This window comes from Ammospiza nelsoni, chromosome 1 (genome assembly GCF_027579445.1).
Source record: "Ammospiza nelsoni isolate bAmmNel1 chromosome 1, bAmmNel1.pri, whole genome shotgun sequence".
Lineage (NCBI taxonomy): Eukaryota > Metazoa > Chordata > Aves > Passeriformes > Passerellidae > Ammospiza > Ammospiza nelsoni.
Genome location: NC_080633.1, coordinates 101,194,277 through 101,218,126, shown reverse-complemented (window position 1 = coordinate 101,218,126; position 23,850 = coordinate 101,194,277). Strand labels below are relative to the sequence as shown.

The following is a 23,850-nucleotide window of genomic DNA, read 5'->3' as shown; positions in this document are numbered from 1 at the left end:
AAGATTTCTAAGGGGCACTCTCCCTTCCTTTCCACAGACAAGGGAGGAGACAGACAACCTGACAAAACACCTTCTTCCTTTTCTCCCTCCACAGCAGGAAAAGCTGCAGTGTACACACAACTTTGTGACAGTGGACAAACTGTTGCCAAGAACTCCTTAAAAATGCATCACTTTTCAGACTCAACAGCAGCTGTGCTCCACAATCCACCACAAGATACAGATCCAGGGGAAAACTGGCTGTTTGGAGTGCAGTGCTCAAGAATTATGTACTGCCCCTCACTGCCTGCTCTCTATGACATGTTGTCAGGGACTAATTGCAGGAGAGTAACAAAACTCAATGCCATAGGAAACAAGGGGGAAAAGGGGTTAACATATGAGAAGGATCCCTACAACACCTGCAAGACCAAGCAGCTTGAGGAGGAAGAGATAAAAGTCTGGCCTTACCTTCCCAGGGCTAACAGCAAGTTTCTTGGTCTAGTGTGCTCTGAGGAAAGAAGCTATTTGTTCATCAGGCTGGAGAGGAGATGTCATCCAAGAAAGCAATTTGCCCTGGACCAAAAAAGTTGAATTCTTAATAGCTGGTAAAGGCCTTAAATCTGAGGACTGAAGAAAACATCTAGCAGGTGTCAGACTGCCTGCTAAAGAAACCTGGACTACAAGGGGTATCTTGAGTGGTCCTTTCTACCCTAAACAGGAAAAGCAATTCAGGCAACCAAGTAATTGATTATTCCTGACCCTGGGTGCTGGTGGTAAGGGCTTCTGGAGTCGTTCCCTGATCAGCAGTGGCAAGGTTTCCTGTACAGATCCTGGCCCTAGGTCAGGCTGTTGCCTGGGGCAGGTTCTGATGCTCCTGGCTCTATTTTTCCTGTACAATAATTGCTGGACAGCTGTAAGTGACAGAACCTGGTTCCAGAGCCCGAAAGGACGGTGTAGGACTTGTGTCCATGTGAACAGGAAACGCTGCCTTTGCTCCTGTGTAGTGAACAGGAGCCACTGCTCTCCCGCCCGTAGGAGTAGCAGTAAATACTCCACTACTGTACGCATTAATCCGAGCGCTAAGCTTAATCACACGCCCTAAAATCAGCAGCTGAGACACTAAATCTGCTGATTTGCCCTAATGCCGGGCGGCCGCAAATGAGATTGGCTTGCCCTGTTCCATGAGCTGTAAGCAGCAAACGTGCGGAGCATCCCCCACACGCTGAGCAAAACCTCTCCTCTCCTATCCCAGGTAAACCACAAGGCGCTTCCTGAAGAAACGTCCCTTCCCAAACCAAAGCGCTCCGTGGCACCTGCTGCTGCATTCCTGAGGCAGCGGACAGGCTCTGTCCCGGGGCTCGGTTCCCGGCGCGGCCGGGGGAAGGCGGGCAGGGAGGGGCCGGGGCCGGGGCCGGAGGAGGAGCCGCGCCCGCCGCACTTAAGGGCCGTGACCGGCGCTGCCCCGTGCTTGGGCGGGCCATGGAGGTGGCACGGGATTGCGTGGGATCGCTGCTGCGGTGAGTGAGGGCACGCTCCCGCCCCTGCTCCATGCACGGTTCTCCATGCCCGGTTCTCTATCCCTTTCTCCATGCCGGCCGGTGGTTCCGGCTGCCGGCGGTGCCCGGGGCCGGGCTGCCCTCGGTGGCTGCAGCGGAGCGGAGGGCGCGGTGCGAGGGCAGCCGGGGCGGGCGGGGCTGTGCGGGATTAACCCCGATGGACGCTGCGTGGGAGAAGCCGGTCGGGACGGTGTCGCAGCCCTGCAGCCGGCTGAAGGCCTGCTGAGGGACGCACAGGCAGGAGCCCTACCTGCCTTTGAGGCGTAGTGGCCTCTCGGCGCCCGGGGCTGCTGACCGCAATCCCGGTGATGCCGTCACCGTGCCAGCCGGGGCAGCGCAGCTCCGTGCGCTGCTCGGACACCCATCCGCTGTGCTTGTGGCGGCTCCACAGCTCGTGTTTGAGCAGGAAAACCACGCTGCGACTTGAACCCCAAATCTCCTGACTAACTAACTTCCAACCTTTTTCTATTTTGTTTTGGGATTTTTGTTTTCTGTTGTTTTGCCTGGCTGTTAGTGCTGCTGTGGTTGCCAGTGAACCCTAACCTAAAATCAATCCGTGCCGTGTCCTGGAGCATGTTGTGCAACGCTGGTTTTTCTGAGCGAGGCTGAAGACCATTGCACCACATTCTTAGACAAACATATGGGGCATATTGCAAACAAAGATAAAGAGTGAAATATGTGTGCAGGGCTCAAGGCAGGCTTTTAATCCCTGTGTCCTCGTAAAGAATTAATTCATCTCTGCCACCAGATTTGACACTGGAGTGAATGCTTGTGGCAGCATTTGTGAAGCCCTCTCTAGCAGATTGTAGTTTTCCAAAACAAACTGGATAAGATGCTAGGGTTTTAAGGTATTTGATCTTCCAATTATAAAATATTTTTGTATTCTCCACAGAATACAAAATTCTGTGGGATTCCTTCTTCCTTTAGAGAAGAGCTATGACTTGATCCTTTAAAGATTAATAAAACAATAGTGGATTTGTCTGTATTTAACCTGTCACTCAACTTTCTAGTAAAACTGACTGCACCTTCACTCCTTTCCACCACTTGTTTTATGACTTAGCTTGATCAGCTTTTAATAGGAAATTTATTTTTGGTCTAGTCTAACAGAGGAATTCCCTGTACCAGGAATTAGTTTGTCTGTGTTTTGAGGACAGCTACAACAAAAATGGATCTTTCTAAGAGCTGTGAATGTAGGCTGGTCTGTTTAATCCTATGATCTAGGAAAGAGAGTGGCACACAAAATAGAAACAAGCTTTCATCAATAGGCCCAGAAATGGAAGGGTTCACACTCTGTTTGTCTTGCTGCTTTTCATCATCTCGCCTTTTGTCTCCTCATTAGCTGAAACCTCAGCCTGCCCTGGAGCCCAGACTCACTTCTTCATAGGCAGGCTTAGTTTAAAGATGATATTGACAGGTTTTATCAATGTGTAGGTGAAATGTCACCACTGTTAAATAACTTCTTAAGATCTTTCCTGTTCAGTGACTGTCTGGTGATGATAATATAAGCCCTGATCTATTGATCTGTTTGTTTTTATTGCTCTGACTTTAACAGAACTGGGCAGCAGTGTGGGGTGGCTGATCCTGACTCCTTGGGAAACTTCTGCTCAGAGTTTCGGAGTACAGCTCGTAGAGTTGGCTGGGGTGGACCCTGTTAGCTCAAGTCCTGCCCATGGGCTGTGTCCCTAACATTTCTCATTCTTTGTCAGCCCGTATGTTTTGGCTGTTACCCTATTGCTTTGTCTTGTGTGAATGACAGCTTGGCTTAAGTAGTGGGAAAGAAAACTTTTCAATGGGACTGATATTGACTGTCCTCACAAAAAAAGAAAAAAAAGATTGGAGTACTCACAGGTATATCACTCAGGTTACTATTCTACACACAAGTTTTCAAATTTGTGGGAGGCAATGAGGTGTAATCAGTTGTGAAAGCTCTTGAAACCCTGCCTGTGCTGCCCTTTTTGCCATCAGGATGCCCTGTGAAGTGATGTCACCGGCCCCAGAGTAGATGAGCAGGCTTCCTTCCTTCCTGAGGGAAAGACTCAGTGATTCAGAATGTGAGCTGCCCATGAGCAGCGGGGTGGCTGGGGGGCCATTAATTAGTCAGCAGAGAGACTGGCAAACAGGGCCTGCCCCAGCAGCCTTCCCTTCTGTGGGGCTTCAGTGCCCTTGACAGTGCTGCTGTCCCCATGTCCTCGTCCACTTTTCCAGGAGGAACAGCGCTTATTAGCTCTTTAATGTGAAACAGTGCTTGTTTCCTGAAGGCCAGGCTGGCTGCTCATCCTCTCCAGGTTTGCCACAATAAGGACAGAGGTTTCCATCAGCCCTGTGTGTGTAAATGCCAGATGTGAGAGCCACTGTATAGCCAGAACTAGCAACAAAAGCATGAGCTGGAACAAAACTGCTGAATGTTCTCCTCCTTTAAAAACAATTAAAGCTCCAATAATGCCAAGGAGTTTTTGTGGAAGGTATAAACTTATTGTTCAGAGGAAAGGTGATAGCCCAGAAGAGTGGTTCAGAATTGGATTGGTAAACAAATTATTTACTGAAGTCTGAATCTGCTCAGGCACAAAAATTACATTCTGTGCATTCCAAAAATATGCTTATAGACCACATAAGAGGTGTGGGAAAGATATTTATTCTGCATGGTTGGTGTGGATTTGCATAAGAAGGACATCGACATAAGTTGAGTAACTTTATTCCTTCTCATTGTATGTTGTTCTGTGAAGTCCTGTATTTACTTTCTGGCTGCAGATAAAGGCTGGCAGTTCACTCTGCCCTCATTGAAAGAGAATAGATTTTACCACATAAAGTTGACTTTTTACATCTATGTGGGAGAGCACAATGGGGACACATCCCTTTCCCACCCTTGAGCAATTCAGAATGAAGGAGCCAAAGGCATATCCAGAGGGTAAAGTCCAGGAGTGTGGGAGAAAATATTGCCTCCCTTTAAAAGGCTTAGCAATCAGTCCTTCCCAGGTGTCAGGCATAATGCCATTTCTGGCACGCTGAGTATTGACTTAGCCATTATCATTTGGCAGAAAAAATTGTCACTAGGTGTAGATGAGAGCAGATCTGTACATTGGTGGGGGAATAGGCTGTTACTGGTGTTGTGTGCTTGGTTTACCAAAGGTAAATATGTAATTGCCCTGAAAAACTTTAAATCTCTTTCTTAAAGTGATTTAATTCTTCCAGCCTTGCTGGCAGCTTGCTCCCAGACTATGTATTCATGTACCTGGATATTAACTTTGCTTGCATTTAACTCCTTCTCATTCAAGTCTCTTATTTTGTGTTTTCCAAAACCAGATGGAGTTTTATAGACTGCAGATACAATTTACAAATAAATGCCTTGACTCTTTGAAGTCAAGTGTAGCTGTATCACAAAGCTCTGCTTGCATTCTGCTAACGGGTGTTTTCAGTATGGGTCATTTGTTCAATCTTCCTAAAACAAACCCATGTCTTAACACACAAGACTGCTTTCAACTAATTATGTATCTCACTGAGTGTTTATCTTGTAAATTAAGAGAATGAGCTAAGTGACTGAATGCAGTAAGAGCTGCTGCTTTTTAAATTCAGTTTTACAACCCATCAGCTTCACTGTGATTGTGTCCTTGATGTCAGCCAAGCTAGAGGTGTCTGCTTGAAATTGTATTAATTTTAAAAGTCTTTCCAAATGTCATGGGCAAGAGAGAGTACAGATATAACATATCTGTAGGGTAGTGCAGTATTTAGTTTTGAAGTTAAGTCCAAGAGTCTTGAGGTGATCTGTGGATTACTTGTATAATGTGATTATGTCAACTGTCTTCCTCCTTCTTGCAGTACTTGCCGTGACTGTTTTTGTAACTCTGCATTTTTATTTGTCTTAGATCTTTCCTATCCATGGGAGCATCAGTAGGAGCGGTAACAAAACAGACCCTGTTCCCTCCTCTCATGCCCGCAGGGCGCCCTTTCCGTGTGTCCAACGCCTCCCGCAGCAGCAGGAAGGGAATTGTTGCCAGCAGCCTGCAGGAGCTCCTCAGCAAGGTACAGCAAACACTCTGACTGAAGCTCACAGGGAAATACCAGAAAGACAGCCCACAGACTCTTGTTTTTCTAAAAAAACCATCACTAGGGAAGTATTTCAGATAAGTGAGTCTCAATATGAAATTATTCTTTAGAATGCTAAAGTTTCCTGTATTTTTTTTTTTCAGACTTTGGATGCCTTTGTTATAACTGCTGGAATAGTTACTCTGGTTTTGGAGGAAGATGGCACAGTTGTGGACACAGAAGAGTTCTTCAAGTCCCTGGATGACAATACACACTTCATGGTTCTAGAAAATGGACAGAAATGGACCCCAGTAAGTATTGACTGCTTCTTCCTCGTTTGAGTAGAAATGGATGGAGAAATGTTTGTGGCTTCTAAAACTGTTGGAAAGAGGGGAGAAGAGGAAGAAAAAAATCCTCTGAAGAGGTATGATGTAAACTCCTTGTTGAGACTTCTTGGATGAAAAATCAAGTTCATATTTCTTATTGTCCCTTGTCTGGACATAGATCTGTTGGCAAAATCCACCAGAAATTGAAGTAAAACATTTAAACTGAAAAGACTTGCAGGGAAAATCCCCTGCTTTTGGAGAAGCTCAGAAATATTTCTTCTTGAGCCTTTTTGTAACTTAAAGAAAATTAGGACTTTGACTCCATGAAGTACAAAAAATACAGTGTCTTTAAAGATTAGATTTAGACTGTAAAAATGCTCAAACAAAGTAATATAAAGCAAGTTCTGTCATCTGAAGGCAGTAATAGTTAATGATAGTTTAAAAAAGCCTTGTTTGATTTTGCAAATAGCCAGAAGTTGGCATCAGAACCTAATGTTAGTCTGCATGCTTCAAGATTTTAAGAGCTATTAAAACTGGCTTGCTTTAGCCTTCTAATCATATTAATTCAGTATTCAATTAGTTCTTTTATGGGGAAATAGTCATCTGTACATTAATAACATAGCGTCAAGCTCCTAAATGTTTTTCCATGAGATGGTTGTTGCTGTAAAGCTGGCATCAGAATTTTTTCTACCAGCTGCAGAGCTGCGTGTAAGCAGGGACACAATTTCTGTGCCTGCACACATACAGCTCAATCATGTGGCTCTGTTTTCCCAGTCTCCTGTTGCAGTGAGGGCAGCCTCTGTGTTTTTCCCCCAAATACCTCACTGGTTTTTCAAGCTCTGCACCTGGGGCACGAGCTCCGAGGGCAGGAAAGGAGTTGCAGCCAGGGTGTGACTCCACCTTGCTCCTTCCCCCTGTCTCCTGTCTGGCATTGCAGTGTGGAGGCAGCCCCTCTTCAGAATGTGCTGAGTGACAACAGAGGGATTGTCACAGCCTCACCAGTCACCTGGAGTGTAGTACCAGCCCTGTCCTGCTTTATCCAGATATTCTGGGTGCTGATGGGGAGGGCTGTGGGAGATGCTTCCAAGCACACCAACTGCTCGTACATGCCCAGAGCTGTTGTTGATAGGGGACCCTGTGGCTGGAGCTTATCAAAGTAAAACAGGCATAACATTGCTGGCTAATGATGAACTGCTGTGTTTAACTTTGTCTGACTTATCGTGACACTGTCTGAGGGCTGGGGTGTCAGGTACAGAAAGGCCCAGTCTTACACAACTTCATTGCTTCATTTAGCCTGCAGAAAACAGCCTGGCAGCTGCCAGGCCGGTAACCTTGAGAGGAATGTGCCGAGCAGAGGATCCCGTGTATCCACTAGATGTCTCTGTGAATATGGGTTCTCTTTGCTATTTTCTTTTTGGCTTTCCTTTGTTGAAGCACACACCCTGCAGCAGACAAGGGCTGCTTGCAAAAAAGGAGGGTGCACTTAAGGTGGAAGATGAGACTTTTTCTACGCTCTCTCTCCTTTGCTTTTCCTCTGAAAATCTCATTATTAAACCCTTGGCCTAATCAGCAGTGGTTCCCTCCCTGTGTTTCTTTTTAGTAGGAATAAAGATGTTGTGAGCCAGGTTTTGAAATGCATGCCCTGACTTTTCACAGATGTCATCTGTATAGCTGTCTCCAAGAGTGCTCATCAGTATTGTGTTCCTGACTAAGCAGAAGGACCTAATGTCATCCTGGTTATTTGGTGGCCTAACCTTGCTGCCTCAGAGAGAAGCCAGAATGTACCAGGATAAATAAATAGCAGGAATTACCTGTGGCTTCAGTGTACTCTGAAGAGGCCCTACTACAGAAAATAAATATTAAGGAGGTGCTCTGTCACTCTAGAATTTTAGTGTCTGTTTGAAAAAGTCCAGAAGCCTTTCAGGACTTGAAAAACAATACATGAGCTACAGACCTCCTTTTCTGAGTGCCAGTGCTTTTAATTCTAGTTTAGACTTGACCTAGAACTAGCCCCAAGACTGGAGTAAGCAAGGGTGCTTCTGAAGATATGCACTGTTAACAATTGTCTGGCTGTAGTTTCCTGTGTCGTGGTACAAACTGTCTCTTTCTTTTTAAATCAGACAAAAAATGGAGTTGTGGCTGTGAGAAAAAAGAAGAAAATGGGAGTAGCTAACATCACATTTGACCTGTACAAACTGAACCCTAAGGATTTTATTGGCTGCTTAAACATCAAGGCAACGTTCTATGAGATCTACTCTATCTCATATGACATCAAATGCATGGGAGCCAAAAGTGTATTACGGTGAGTGTGTTTCCACTACTGGGCAGGTGTACGTGCTAATGTAAAAATCTGTGTTTGCCATTGGTTCTGTGGAGCACTGGTTCTGTTTATAAAATCAGGATTTTTGTTATTTCTTACCTACTGGCCAATTTATTGTATTTACTGAAAGGGTGTAAGTACAGTTTCTTTGTTCTGCTGAGAGAATTTCCTCACATTTCCTTGACTTGTTTGTCTGAAGAATGCAGGAGGCTGGGGAAAGAAGCTCTTTGAAGAGGAGACTTCAAGGGGATGAAATGAAAGGAATTTGAGATCTAAGTCAGGGGTCTTAAAGCTTGCTCAGACATTGCAGCTCCTGTTTGCCAGATTCACCACTAGAGCTACAGGGAGGCAAAGGAAAATGGAGGAGAGTTGACACTCTGTGCTCCTAATGTGGATTTGTCATCTGCAGTAAGACTCTGATATCACTGTTCTTCTGCCAGCTGGTGTGGTCTCTGGGCTTGCTAAGGGAGCAAGGACCTCTGTCTCCTGCAGGACTGATCTACTGTGGGCTGGTAGATCTGCCTGTTGGGAAAAGTGGTCTTATTCAGAGCAAAATAATACCTGTCCAGTTCACTGTTTTCAGCAATGAGTTGAAAGTTGGTGCCTTGTCAAGATCAGCTGCCCTGGCTCAAGGAGACGCCTGAGTTCAGACCCTTCCCAGAGGTGCTGTGCTTTCACAGCTGTTAAGCTGCAACCCCAAGTTTCTCTACCTGACTTTTAGAGTTCTGGTTGAGACACAATGGTGTGCTGCATTTTATCACTTGAGAACCAGACCTGACAGACAGATGCATATGTCATCAGTGAAGTTTGGACTTGTCCTGAGTGACATGTGGCCTTTAGATGAAGTCTTTAAGCAGTCCTTTCTCTCCTGGAGCAGGTGTGCTGTAATGCTGATCTTCTTGCCTGTCCTTCAGTCTCACTGACCTCTCCACTCAACTGGGGTGGTCCTTGAGCTTTCAGGCTACAGCTGGTGGCTGGAGACAAGAGTCCTCTCTGGTCAGGATGGAATGATTATCCAGCTACATGCTACACCCACCTGTAACACAGATTTCATTAGGGTTTCTTCAAAGCAGAGGTTTGCCTTTGGACAGCTGCATTCCTCCAGTTCTTACGTTTGTCAAACTGTCTCGAGCCAAAACAAACTCTGATCTCTGCCTGCCTGAGTATCAGCACTGGGACTTGTGCTGCTAAGGAGAGTTTGAAGTGACAATTGTGCCTCCCTGCCAAGACAGGGCAGCTGGTGAGAAAGGAGCAGTGCTGGCAAGCAGCTGAAGTAGCTGTGGAGTTCTTCTGGAAGCTCTGCTATGTTACAGAGTAGAGCTGTAAGGGAGGTGTCACTGTCAGGGTGGGGTGGCACTCTGCTAGGAGAGAACAGAGTGACAGAAAACATAACCTTGGGTACCCTTGAACACAACAGTGACATGGCCTGTCTCAACTTGCTGTTGAAATCAGAGACAGAGGATGTCAGGACCCTGGTGCAGTCCCTCTGCTAATGAGTTCCAGATTGCCAACTCTGATGCCCTCTGCCCACATGCTGAGTGTGGAGGGAAAGGACTGAAAAATGCTGCAGCTGTTCAGATGGGAGGGGCTGGGAGCCTGCCAGGTCTGATTAGTGCATTTCCCCTGGTGGTGTTTCCCTGTGGTGTCCCACTGAAGGATCAGATGTCGAGTTCAACAAATCACTTGCTCCGTGGCTCAAGTGGCAACTGCCCCTGTGTGCGAGTGACACACTGCAGCTGCTCAAAGCCCAGCACCAGGTGCAGCTTTCCTTGCAACTGCAAAGCTCCTTGGCCTCCTCTGTGTGCTGAAGGAAGAACAGGCTGCAGTGGCACGTGTGGGAAGCATGAATAAGGGTACAGTGTTCTGAACAGGCTTCACAGGCTCTAAGTACAGGATATTCTGCTGTGCTGAGGCATTGGATTTCAACTGCAAGGCTTTCATGACGGGGTTAAAATTAATTTGTAGGAAGATTTTTTTCCTTCTCTGCTTAAGCTCAAAGGACAAGTGAATAGAAGCAGAGGGTTCACAGCTGTGTGTTTTCTTAGACAAGAATTCAGAAAATCTTTTTTTCTTCAGAAGAGAGGCTGATCTGGTTTCTGAATCTTCAGAAACTGATCCCATTCCAGTTTTGGAATGGATGCAGGTTTTTTTGTACTGCTTCCCAATGCCTCAGCATCATTCTTGAGTGCCCTCCTAACTTCTGGGGGGTGAGACTCAAATGTAGCCCTTAGTACTGCTCTGTCCTTGTTGTTTCTTGCAGAATGGAAGATGCAGTTACAACTAAGCTGAATAAATGACCATTCAAATATGATTATCTCTTCCCCTGTGAAGATCGACAGTTTACATTGTAAACCTCTGATGCTTGCCTGATGTTATCTTATGGATTTGTACTGATTCTTACACAGCACTATATACGTGAAAGCTGATTTTACCAAATTTGTAGAAAACAAAGTAGTTGTGAACTGAGAATTCTTAAGCTTGCAGCTTGGACAGCAGTAATTTTCCTGCTTCACCTGTTTTGCTTTTGAGTACCTACTGTAATGTGACTGTTCGGCTTCAGCTCTAATCAGGTTTGGTGTGTGGCTTGCAGATACATACAGGATTGTATTAGTGAATGACAAAGGTGCGACATGAGGTGAGTTTATGCTGCAGGAATGCTGCTCCCAGGCAACAGATCAAACAACAATCAAAGCTGTTTTCTTGTGTGATGGTTTGAGTGGTGGCTCTGCAGAAGGCCTGTATGCATCTAGCGGGATGTCAGTCTGCTTTGTTGAATGTGATTTCTGGTCCTGCCAATATGTCAATAGTTTTTTGGCCATCAAGTATTTTCTCTAAAGAAGGTACAAAAATGACAATCTCCTCAGAAGTGAGAAGGAATAAGAGGGGTTTTTAAATATATTGACTTAACTCATCATAGTGTGGGTAGAAAGGGACAATGTCATCTTGCTGGTGATTTTTTCTTAAACAAATTACTTCTCTTCCAGGAAAGTGCTTCAGCTACTATCCCATGCAGCACAAATAACTGGACAGTTTCTGCTCTACACTGGAACATACATGCTGCAGTTGATGGGTGAATACGATGAAGAAGAAATGTGCATGAGATCCAGGCGGGAGTAGTGACCACAGCCGCGCTCCTGGTGTCAAATCCTTTGCTCACAGACATTGTCCTGCCCAGCTCTGATTGTAACAGTGTTATAGCAGGGGTGTGCGCTAATGTGAACTAACATTTCTCCTGTTTGGGGGTGCTTGTAGGTCTTAGTCATGAAGTGTTGGATGTTCACAGGCTCTTAACACCGCAAAAAGATGGGTGTCTAATGTGGCAAGAGGAGAGAGAGGGCAGGTTTTTGTTCCAGAAATTCAAAATTAAGAATAAGTATACTTGGAAATTTTAATGCTTTGTAACCAATGGAATATTTTTTGCACCAATCAGGACATTGGGATTTTTGTGTGGTTATTTTTTTGTTTTTCATGGCTATCTATTTGCATTCTGAACAGACTGGGCTGTAAGGTGAGGGCATGGAGGGGACTATGAGGTTTGTTTGTTTATTTGTTAATTTTAATCCTTAACAGTGCTGGGATTAGTGTGAGGCTGACATTGAGGTGAAGTGTACCTATTTACTCCTGCTGACAATGGAACTACTTAGTGCAACTTCAGTCTTACTTCAGTGACTGACTCTTCTCATGAAGTCTAATTGGAGAGTGTGCAATCACTAAGCAGAAGGTTAAAATTTAGCTTTACATCCCTTAAAACAAATAAATCCTTTTCATTATAGTTCTTGATATCTCTTTTCCAAATCTTCAGGATGTTTGGGTTATTACAGCTCACACAGTGGAAGAACCTGATACATTTTCTTAATGAATCTGATGCCCAGTTCTGCCTGAGCATTGAATAATCTGCTGTAGTTTTGTGAACATGGCTTATAAACAACCTGCTGAAGCTTTTTTTCCGGGTTTAAACCACCACTTCTGCAGTTTTTACTGTTACAAGATGACACTAAGTGTCAACTTGGGTTTGAGGTACATGTAAGAGATGCTGGATATCTTGTTGCCCTTGGGTTCAGGGGAGAGCAGCAGGACACTGTCTAGTCTGGAGTAACATAACATACACGTATGCCCTAAAGTGAGTATTTGTGGGATTATGATCTCTCAAAACAAGCTGTATTAGAGGACAAAGTAATGCTTCCTGCAGTTTATTGAACTGTTGCTGTGCCCAGCTTTCAGTAAGCTTTTCCTCAACAGTGTGGAAAAGTGGAGAACAAGTACCCTTGGGCATCTTGTGTCAAAATGCAGACTCATGTTGGTGAAGGAAAAAAGCTCAATTGTGGTTGTTCACAGGTGTAGCTTTTGAGGTTGTTGTTTGCTTGCACATGAACTTCAGGAAGGCTGAAAGCTGTTAAGGTGACATCAGATGCAGGAAATGTCTGTCCTGACAGTAGGTGCCACCTAGTAAGAGAAGGTCTCGTTGAGAGGGAACAAGTAGGGCACAGAAATCAGTGGGAGTGAAAGGGAGAAGACCACTGTGGACCCCACAGTTGTTGCCATGCCTCTGAGACAGGAATCCATTAACTGTGTGCACCAACTGCACTGACCTGATCTACTAAAAGAGAAGCAGAAAGGTGCAAAAGATGAAGTATCATGGTTGGTGGTGTCTATTCTGACCTCTTAACTGGGTCTGTTCACTCCAAAGGTCACTGGTACACAGGAAATTGCTCTTGCTTTTAGCTGCAAATCTCACCTCCATGTGCTTATTTTTTCCTTCCCACTGTGAGTGTGGCTGTGCCAGTTGGAGCTGCATCTTTCAGATCACTGCTGAGAGGAAAGGCAGCCTAAACCCACGTGCTAAAGGGACTGATGGATACAATTTTGGTCAGTCTCTGCCCATCTCTTAAGTGATGTATTACAAATAAATAGACAGCTAAGAAAAGCTTTGTCTTTTTTTCCTAATTCCTGTTGTTTCCCATCTACTTCTGAGCATTTGCTGGAGGAGGCAGAGGGCATACTGCTCCAGATAAGGGGAGGACTTGTTCTTTCCTAATTTCTCACAGGAGAAAATGCCTGGAGCCTGCAGCACTGTCAGGTGTCCTTCAGAATAAAACAATAAACTGTTCTGGGAGTAATGAGAATGCTTCCATTCTGATATAACCTCTTTGTTTTATCTGTATTTTTCTTGACACCCTCTGCATAAATGATTGTTGCCATGCTAATAGTTGGCCTAAAAGTCTTTCCTTTCCCTGTCAAGGAATTAACTGACTTTACAAGGACACAGTAATTAATTTTTTTGCTTTTAAGGACCACTTATTCTATTAAAACAAGCACGCCTCTTGAAAGCAAATTCTCTTAAATGCTTCTGTGAGTATTTATGTTGCCTATGGTGGGAGCACCAGCATTAAAAGAAGGTAGAACAACCAGAATAGCTCATTATTGCTTTGTTTGAATTGCTTCTTCAGCATCTGTAGGACAAAAGCTTGTGCATGTCTGAACAGTGCAGATCCCAAATTCCAGCCTTCTTTAGCCAGAGGCAATTGTTAGAGAACTAACACACCACAGTTTACAGTGGCACTATCTGGGAATCCAGCAGTGCTCTGAAAAGCTAACTGCTATGAATGTGCAGTGTTTTTAAGCAGCTGCTCCTTGAACAGCTTAGCACTTAAAACTCGAGCTGCTGAAGTTCCTGTGTGCAGCAGTCTCCATCTTGGAGCAATTCCCTCTGTTCAGCTGTTTGCATTTTGCATTAAAGTAGCTCAGCTTTGTTAATTTCTCAAAATGGGAGGACTGTCCTGGAAGTTGTGTCTAAAATTGTTTCATTGCATCTGGATCTTTCACAGGCTTAGTATTTGGAGGTGGTGTTTTCTGCTGTACCAGCTTCTTTCTGGAAATAAAATTTTGGCTTTGAGTCAAACTGGAGGAGTTTGTCATTCAGTGAGTTGGAACCAGTTTGATTTGATTTTTTTGTTTTTTTGTTTTACAGCATGCTTAAGAAGAATAGCTTTTACTTCAGCTGTATATTGTATGCAATACAGACAAACTTGCATTATCTACCTTTTAGAAAACTATATACAAGTGCTGTACATTATCTAGCAAGACAGAAAAACTGAATACAGGGGCTTTTTACTGCAGGAATGTGGAGAAGCAGCTAGATTTTTCCACTTGGCATTTTTAGCTTTACTTTTATTTCCCATAAATCAGTTAACCTGCACCTGTTGCTGCTGCAGATAAGGCTGGGAGCAGTGATGTGCAGGAGGTGTGGAACATGTTTGCTGCCTCCTTGTTTCACTGACCCTTTTTGCCTGTTGCTTTGCATCACTTACTAACAATGCACCAAGTCCTACTCTCTGGTGACCAAAAAAGGAATTTTCACTGAAGTAAGAGACCTTGTTGACTCAGGCACAGCTCATGTTCTGCAAACAGAGCAAAGTTGCTTTCTTCTTTACCAGAATGAAGAATCTAGTAGCTTTCATCTGTGTGCAGTTTATCATTACTTCATTTCCTTCCTTTCATAAACCCCTGGAAGTTTTCTTGCACCTTCCAATTCTTTCTGGAGAAAGCCTTTCTGTGCAGGGAGAGAGGAAAAGCCATGGTCTAAATTCCTGAACTCTTTTGAAATATGCTGTAGGAAACATTATGAATCCCTTCCCTACAGAGGAGGGAAGATAAAAGCAAGAATATTGGAATTTGAACTGCAATTTTTTTCAGTGAAGTGTGCAGAGAGGTAGGTATTCACAGTTTTGGAAATGCTGGTATTTCTGAATATGGAATGTGAAGAAAACCTCATATGGTAATTCCTAACTGGCAGAAATATAATTCTCAATCATTTCAGTGTGCTTCTTCCCTGAAAATCGCGCTTGAACTAAAGGCACAAGCTGCTTAATTGAAAGTAAAAAAAAAAAAGTTTACCACCAAAGTACAAAGCATATTTTTGACTTGATGCCCCAAGGTTTTTTAGAGGTCTTATTGTGATTAACATACCACTTCAGTTATGTGTCAGCAAGTATCCTTGTGGGGCTTAGAGTTTATCACAGCTTTCTCATTGTCATATATGTAGCTAAGATATTTTCAAGAGTAAAGATTGTTGTTTTGATAAGGGAAAATATAGTGTTTTCCTACTTCACAATTTTTAATCTCAGTAGTTTAGCTTGCTGTGAAAACTGAGATAGGTGAAAATTGCATTCAGTGGTGTCAATATTTTCTGCTGTGTGGTGCCAATTTTAAGGAACGTCGTTCATTAATAAATCAAATCATGTAGTGGCTTTGGATGATGTCTCTATTCATTTCCAGAATAACTTATTCCTGAAATAATCATTAATATTAATGAATCTATGGTCTGGCACAAACTGTTTCCAAATGCTGGACTGTGGCAGTGGAGTAACTGGATACTATTTTGTGGCTCTGAGCTCCTAACTCCCTACTGCTGACTCACTTTCTGGCTCAGAGAAACTCTGCAAACTGTGTTTCCTTTCATACAAAAGGTTTGCTTTCCTCCATCTTTTACAAAAGTTGCAAAAGACTACAGAATACTGAGTAGAGGAGATAGAAGGGTTCAGTGATCTCTGGAGTTCACTATTAGGATCAAGGACCTCTTTATTTTGCCTCACCAAACCTCTCTGCAGTCATTTACCTAAAGATAGAGTAGTAGATATTTGACTGCAGGGAAAAATTTGTTTAGTTTAGTGAAATATCATATTTGTCTAGTTCAGGATTAACTTGGGCTTGAGGGGAGTTAGCATACAAGTGTGATTTGTCTGTTCTCTTCTATCTAACAAGTACATCTTGTATTTAGCTTGAGGGACAGTTTTGCAGAGCTTGACTAGCTAGTGGAGCAGTGCCCCTCTTGTGGGGGAATCATGGTCTGGTTTCTGGCTGTGGGAAAGCACAGAATAGAGCTGTGTTTGGTGCAGTGGCAAGGCTTTGGCAGTGGGAATTAGAAGGATGCTGTGGGGGTGGCCCCTGTGTCATACAGAGCTCCTTCCATCTCGTTCTGAAAGGAACCCACCGCTGCACAAAGCTGAGACCCTCAGACAAGCTGCTGGGTCTCAGTGGAAACATTATTTAAGAAAAAAGGTAAAAAATGCTGGGCAGCAGCTGTGAGAAAGGACTGAAAAGTGGGAGATAACCTGCAGACACCAAGGTCAGAAAAGAAGTGTGAGGAAGCACTACACATGCCAGAGCTTTCCCTGCAGGCTGTGGAGGAGCATGCTGGAGAAAACATCTCCCCATGGAGCCCCTCCTCCTCCCAGAGCAGGGGCCCTGCCTTGGAGGAGCTGCAGCCACGGGGAGCCCATGGATGAGCAATTGTTCTGGCAGGAGCTGTGGCCAGTGAGGGACCCGCTCTGGAGCAGCCTGTTCCACAGAATATGAATGGAAACCACAGCAGCAGGCTCTGAAGGATTGTACCCTGTGGGAAGGGCCCAGGGAGGAGCAGGGCAAAGGGGGAGAGGGAAGGAACAGCACTAAAGAATTGATGTGGAGTGACCATGGCCCCCATTCCTCTTCACTGCTTGGGGACAGGGAGAGGAGGTAGAAGAGCTGGGAATGAAGGAGTGAAGTTCAGCTTTGGAAGAAAGCAGAGTTTGGGGAAGGTGGTTTTGTTTTGTCTTTTGTCTTTGTTCCTCACCATATTATTCTATTTTTTTTTCTGAAATTAAGTTGGTCTTCCCTGAGTTCTGTTTTGCTGATGTCAGTAATTGGTGAGTGGTCCCCCTGTCTTTACCTTGACCCACAGACTATTTCATCTTATTTTCTCCCCACGTTTGCTATGGGGATGAGGTAGGAAATCAACTGGTGGTTGTCTGGCAGACAGCAAAATTTAACTTACTACAAGCACAAAACATTGAAAGAAAAAATAAGCAAAAACCCCAAGGTGTTGGTGCTGATGGTGGCCAAATTGGAAACAAATCTTTTCGAGTGATTTCTGAATGGCTTTTCACAGCAATGTTTGGAGGGACAGAATGCAGTCATATGCGAGGCAAAGTTAATATTTTTACTGTACTAAGCTCAGTCTCAGGAATGTTTTCACCCCTCAGTCTGAATAGTCCCCATTCCTAATGTGTTCTTGATTAGGAATATTTATTAATAAATAGCAATTATCACTGGCAAAAGAACTTTAAGCTTTAAACTTTAGTAGTTTCATAAAACAAAACAACTAATAAGATGCAGCACTAGAAATAAAGTATGTCTTAATAGACTCCAGAATCAGGATAATGCATTTTATGCTGTTTCAATATAAAAAATCGATTGACCAACAGTTTTCTAAAAAGTCTGCTTCAATAATTAGCATACATTATGTATAGATTGAGGGGGAGTTTATGTAATGTAATTATTATAATAGGTTGTTTGTGATTGTCATGCATTAAAAAAAAAGAAAAAGCTTAAATCCTCAGACAACAACTCTATTTAAGAAAACAGTAGCTTAATGATGTGTGTAGTCAGGCTATTATAGACCCAGAGAAATCTCAGACATCTAAGAAGTCCTTTAAAGTCCTAAAGGTAATTTCTTATGACACATTTTTAATTACACCATGAAGTCCATAATAATCTTTTATGTTTAAAACACTTCTAATTAACAAAGCGTCTTCCCTTGCATAGGTACATGGCTTGGTTTGCTGCTGCCCTTTATTAGGAGTATTCAAATAATCTTCTCCCATCTCAAAAATTGGGAGAGAATGTACAAGAAAACTAGAAATAATCTAATTAAAGTAGAAGGACTGCAGATTGATTACTGAGCTAGACAAACTGAAGTCTGTGGTAAACTCTATTTTATTCCTGAGAAGCTAAGTTGCAAATGCCATCATCTCAGTGATTCCTGTACAAAATGTGCTCAGTGTTGGTGCTCTCCCAGCTGCAGCTCTCTTGCTTTCTTGCCTGCTTAGGGAAGTTGCTTAGAAAAGCTGCCTTGCACAATTGAAGAATATTGTCCTAGTTTCCACCCAAGTGATCTTGCTTTCCAAATAAAAGCCACTATCTTCCAGAATAACCAGCGTGTTTTCAGAGATGATTGGTTATTCAAAAATAAATCCATTTTATCAGAAACATAAAGTATTAGACAGCTGTTGCAAATATTCCAGTGTCCCATTTCATCTTTGGATGGGATGATCAAGCTGATTTTCCTCATTCTTACAAGCACTTTCTGCATACTACATTAGGAGCAATGTTTCATCTTGATAAGTACTGTCTCTCATAGTTCCACCTTTGTGACCACTGAATTTAGTAAACAGTCCTCTCAATTCCTCCAAGTCTTAGCTGGCCCTGCCATGGTACCATGTTCAGATTTCACAAGAGTTGTGGTCAGTGAAAACAAAGCAGGTTTTGTCACTTGCAGCACCAGCTATGGCTAAAGGCAGTACCAATCTAACAGATAAAAGTTACTTTTCTTTCTCTAACTTCTCTCTCCCCAAAGGTTGCTGGGTTTGGGGTTGGGGGTTTTATTGGAGTTGGAGGGTGGGTTGGTTGGTTGTTTTTGACATTTTGGTTTTCTTTCACTGGAAAAATTCCAGCTGCTACATTCTGTTCTTCTTTTTCTCTGTGCCTGATGTCACCAACTTCAAGCTATTATTTTATACCTTTGGCTATTTTTTTATACCTTGCCTTGATGGCTCCTTTACGCGTGATAACTGTTATGTTGTTTCTCTTGTGGCCTTCCATCACCTATTCCAGATCTCCTCTGGCCACATTCAAAATAAAAATACTTCATGACTGAGGGGAGAAGGGGGTGGGCATGAAGGGGTGGGCAGGTGTTTAAGCAAATGCTAATTAAGAAAAAAAGACATTTATATATGTCTTGTTCTATTTCATGCTAAGTCTTTTTATATAGAAATGATCAGCTTCCTTGTTTCTGGAGCACTTGAAGCATAACTGTGTTCCATGCTAACAAGGTGGTGTCCTAAGACACTGCTGATTACTTGGAGCTGTGCCCTATTCCTGGCAGATCATCCAGGCCACATGTGACATAAAGTCCCTGTTCATTAATAGAGTCAGGACACCACAGTAAAATAAATTTGCACAACAGAGATCCATCTCTCTGCAAATCTCCCATGCACAGGCAACATCTCCACACCCTTCCCGCAAAGCAGTGGCATTCCATTGTGCAGCCAGTGTCTATTGCAGCCCCACATCCTCCCCATTCCGGCTCTCTGTTCGGCAATCGACCGTGAAGTGAGTTATTCACAGGGCCAGCAGTGGGCTGAGTCCTGGCCCTGGGCCAGACTGACCTCGTACATTCCTGGCGTTCAACAGCCTTTAGATCATGAATATGGCAATGCTGCTCATGGCTGCAGTCCCAGGCGAGGGTGAACACCCTCGGTGCCACTGCTGCAGTGCTTTCCTAAGAAAAATAATGTTCACTTCTCTCTGTGTGTCAGTGTTGGCTGCTCTCCTCATTCCCATCAGTGACTCTGGGAGTCCCCTGCTCACAGGGGGATGGCTCAGCTGCTTTTGTGCATTCAGTTTTAGGGCACGTTCCCTCAGTGGCTGCACCCAGCCAGCCCTGACAGTGCTGAGGATGTGCTGTTAAAAATAAGCCAGGCTTTGTCCGGGCAGAGCTTATGCTGTGCTGTTTGTCCTGGGGCTTGTGGACTTGTGAGGAACGGTGCTCTTCTCACAACTGTAATCTGAGAGGATCATCTGTGCATCAGGAGAGGAGTGGTATGCTGCTCTGGTTGGACATGTGTGACAGATGAGTGGGATCTGTGCTGGTGAGGGGAGGGTGGCAGCCAGGAGCCACTCACCACCTGAGAAAACAGGTGAGGAGGAAAACTGTGACTCACCTGAGAAACCCAAGACCTCACTGGAGCAATTTATAGTCGATTTTAGCTGCAAACCTGCTCTTACAGAAGAAGTGTTTCCCACAATGAGATGAATCACTTTTACCCAGAGAGCTACACATTTCATCTCAAATACCTGCTTTGCTTGGTAAGTGTTAAAGAAGTGACAATCTAAATAGGATTCCAGCCCTTCATCTTAGAGGTCTATTGCTTTTTTTTCTTTTTCTCAGAGAATAAAACCATGAAAAGTTAAGTTTGTGCAATAAAATCTAAATCTGTCTTTCCCCCTTCCCCTCCTGCAGGTTGCAGTACAGATCTCTGCTGCAAGGGGTTTCACTCAAGAGTGTTAAGAAGACTGATCTGGATGGGATAAAATGCTTTAGCAACAAAAGACAAGAAGACTCCAGATTAAATCCATAGATTGTGCTTGGATCTGATCTGCTCAATTCTAAATAATCTGGGGGAAAAAAAGTACTGAACTGGTAAATCTCTGTGATTGTACAAAAATCTTTTGATTAGACAGTTAATCAGGGTGTCAGGTGGCCTGAGCTTTGGAAGTATTCCATTATACTAATTTGGATAAGCAACACCCAATGAAATTTAACATCCATAACTGCATTACACAGGAAAAACAATCCTTGTGTTCCCAGTGACAGGATTTAGTTTAGCTGGAGGTAGTGTGCAACCAATGTAAGAAATGAAGGGAAGAGCTCAGCAGTAACCAAGAGGGCAAACACAAGAAGAAATTATATATTATTAGAAATTATATATTAGAAAATAAAAACAGGGGCAAGAAGCATCCTATGACACTACATAAAATGATGGCCATGATTTAAATACTCTTACTCCCATTCCACAGACACTGCAGTAGAGCCAGTAAAGGAGGATGATAAACGACTATCATGGGAGTGCAAGGTCACACTCAGACATGGAGAGATTATTTAGTGTAATACTTTCAGCTCAGAAAATTTTGGACAGATAGGCAAAATGAAGAACAAAACCACTAAACCTTCCCCTTACACACAGCTACAATGGTCATCAGGAACTGGTAGTCACTGTTCCTCAAAACAGGAGAGTTATGGGGCGCCAATTTCAGCTGTCAGCTTTACAGCAGAAAGAACTACTCCTTCACAGAATGGAATGCAGTTGTGCATGGAAAGCAATGCCATAGGGGACTTCAGAGGCTGAAAGTGTAACTGTGTTAAAAATCAATCATATCACTTCAGGGATACTTGAAACAAACTATTAAATGTGGGCTCCAGATCCTTCCTGTGGTTCACCAAAGGCTTAATCACTGACTGCCAGATGCAGAAGGGTATTTTGGGGGATCATTACCATATTCTTTCCCTAGCATCCATCACTGACTACTGTCAGAGGTGGAATTCTAGGTTAGACAGATCTTCCATCTAATCAGGACCAGCTGCCATTAATGCACTCATCGGGTCAAAACATGCTTTTTTCCCTGATAGTTTTTAGCATGACTTCTGGTTAAGAGACCTTTTTGTCCTTGTTCTGAGGTCTCCCACACTCAAAATACCAGGACTTCATTGATAAGCTCAGCATTGTATTGGCATCTATTCAGAGCTGACTAAACTCCAAAAGCAAGCTGTCAAAATTCATATTCATTTTCCTCTTACAGCTGTACCACTCACTCACCACATGGTACAGATAATGGGTGGTATACATTCCAGCTCAATTATGCTTTCACTCTGTCCTCCAAACAGATTGTTTCCCCAAAATCTTTAACGTGTGGAGAGGCCAGAGAGTTGAACACAGATAAATGCCTGCCTTAATTTTGCATGCCCATAGTCTTGGTTGTAGCTGTAAGGAAACACTGGTCTGGCCCTTTTACTGACTCTGCAGAACACAGAGGGCAGCCCATTCTCTGGCTCTGTTTGTTTGTGTAGCTAAGTGACCGATTAGAACAGAGGTTAAAAACACAGCCACACCAAACACACATCTCTGCCTGGCAAAACAGGCAGGTACATGCTTCCCCCTACTTCAGGTGCTACAGCTATTGCATAAAAACCACTATGACCAGCTGTGCAAAAAGACCTGCATGAGTAATTGTTAGCATTGAGGCTAAGGATGGGGAGAAACAAAAGGCTGAAAGAAAATACTCATTTCTAAAGGACAGAAAATATGTTACAAATCAAAAGACATTAAGTGCTGGAAAGTGCAAAAGCACCTATACTCAAGCACATGGATATTCAGGGTTGGAGTTAAAGTTTTCCATCCATTTTGTCAAAGAGTGATAGAAGTGTGTGAAAATGCAGCTAGAAACTCCTGTGGACCAGATGTGGAATTACTCCAGTGTCTCTTCACAACCTCTTGGACTTTGCACCTTAAGGTATTTTCTCCTAACTTGACTTAGTGACCTCTGCTTTAACATTGCAAAGTTCAGACCACATCTTGTGGGCTAAAACAAACATCAGCAGTATCTCCATTGACAGCCACAGCTAGCAGCCCGGTGAGTGTCATTAAAACAACCCCTGAGTGCTGTGCTTGAGCATAGGTGGCAATTCGTGAAACCACAGCTGCCATGGCAACAAGTTTAATGAGTAGAGGGGTGACAAAGCAAGAAACTGTTTGAGAACTGTATGAAATACAATGGATTTTCCGGGCAGAATACAAACCCCAAAAATCTGAGCTAAATGTGCAATCTGGTGTTTGTTATAATAGACCATACGCTTCTGTGTGTGTGTGTGTGTTGCTGTCTCACTTCCCCTTTGGAATGTTTTTGTTGGGTTCTTGAGCTGTTTCTAGACTCATCTGCAGCTGCAGGGTGTCTGTAACTCAAGTGCTTCTTGTGGGTTTTATCACGAGAGGCTGATGGAGAAAGAGGTTGTGGAGGAGATACACACTTGAACAGGAGTATGACTTCCCATGCTTGGTTTTCTCAGGAAGCCAGGTTAAAAAAAAATTCTTTTAAGATTTTTTTCCCTTTCTCAACTTGCATGAAACTTTCAGACTAAAGAGGAAAGAGAAACTAGACTGGACTTTTCTCCTAAAAGTCACCATGGACTTAGTAGCATTTAATAGCTTGCTACAAGCTGTCAGAATAAACCCACTATATGGATTATATTTATTGCTTTGATATTTAAAATAAGTGCTAACAAGCTTTATAACACATATTATTAAATATCAAAATACAGCAAATTTATCATTCTGGAAAAAAAATAGTAGCTAACTTGTTAAGTGTTCTCTTATGGCATGAATTTCTCTCAAGTCTTTAAAAAACTTTGGTAAATAGAAATAGTCTTAGCAACAGCCCTGATATAAACTCAAATGTGTTTCCTGAAAAGCAGGAAGCAGCTTAACAATCATATCACATGACTAGTTAAATACAGAAGAGCTTTGCTGGTTTTTTTCCAAGGTATTAAAGCAAATTTCCATGTGACTTTGTGGGACATGACTGTTGCTTCAGCTGCTGTTACTGGAAAATCCTTTTGCTCTGCAGTATGGGCACTTTACACATTTTGTCCCGCCTGTGAAATTCATCATCTTGTAGAAATCCATTTCTATTTAGCATGTGCACGAGCAAGGAGAACATGAGAAAACCTGAAGACAGAACACTCAATGCTCTGCAACCCCCCGTGGCCCCATCCTGTGACTGTGTGCAGCTGTTTCAAAGCAGCTGGATCTCACACAAGATCAGAGTGAGCATTTAATTTGCTGCTATGTCTGATGCCTTGTCAATTCTGACCAACAGGAATAAAGAATCACATCACATTGAAGCCCATCACGTTGGAGCACCAGAGACTTGTCCAGTAGAAATAAACTGTCTTGGGTTTTCACCAGCTAGCAATGTCAGACTAATCCAGATAAGGCCTAGCAGCCAGATCTTCCTTTATCCATATCCTCCTTATCATAAATGGTCACGCTATTCCCTAAAA

General features: G+C 43.4%; 1 protein-coding gene across 1 annotated transcript; it reads left to right on the top strand.

The window, feature by feature from the left end:
- The first annotated feature begins 1,407 nt into the window (after positions 1–1,407).
- On the top strand, positions 1,408–17,927 carry CIDEA (cell death inducing DFFA like effector a). Its single transcript, XM_059467634.1, has 5 exons — positions 1,408–1,493; positions 5,393–5,549; positions 5,717–5,863; positions 7,999–8,180; positions 11,183–17,927. The coding sequence occupies exons 1-5, from the start codon at positions 1,456–1,458 to the stop codon at positions 11,313–11,315; spliced, it is 657 nt and encodes a 218-aa protein (XP_059323617.1). The 5' UTR covers positions 1,408–1,455; the 3' UTR covers positions 11,316–17,927.
- Positions 17,928–23,850: the final 5,923 nt, after the last annotated feature.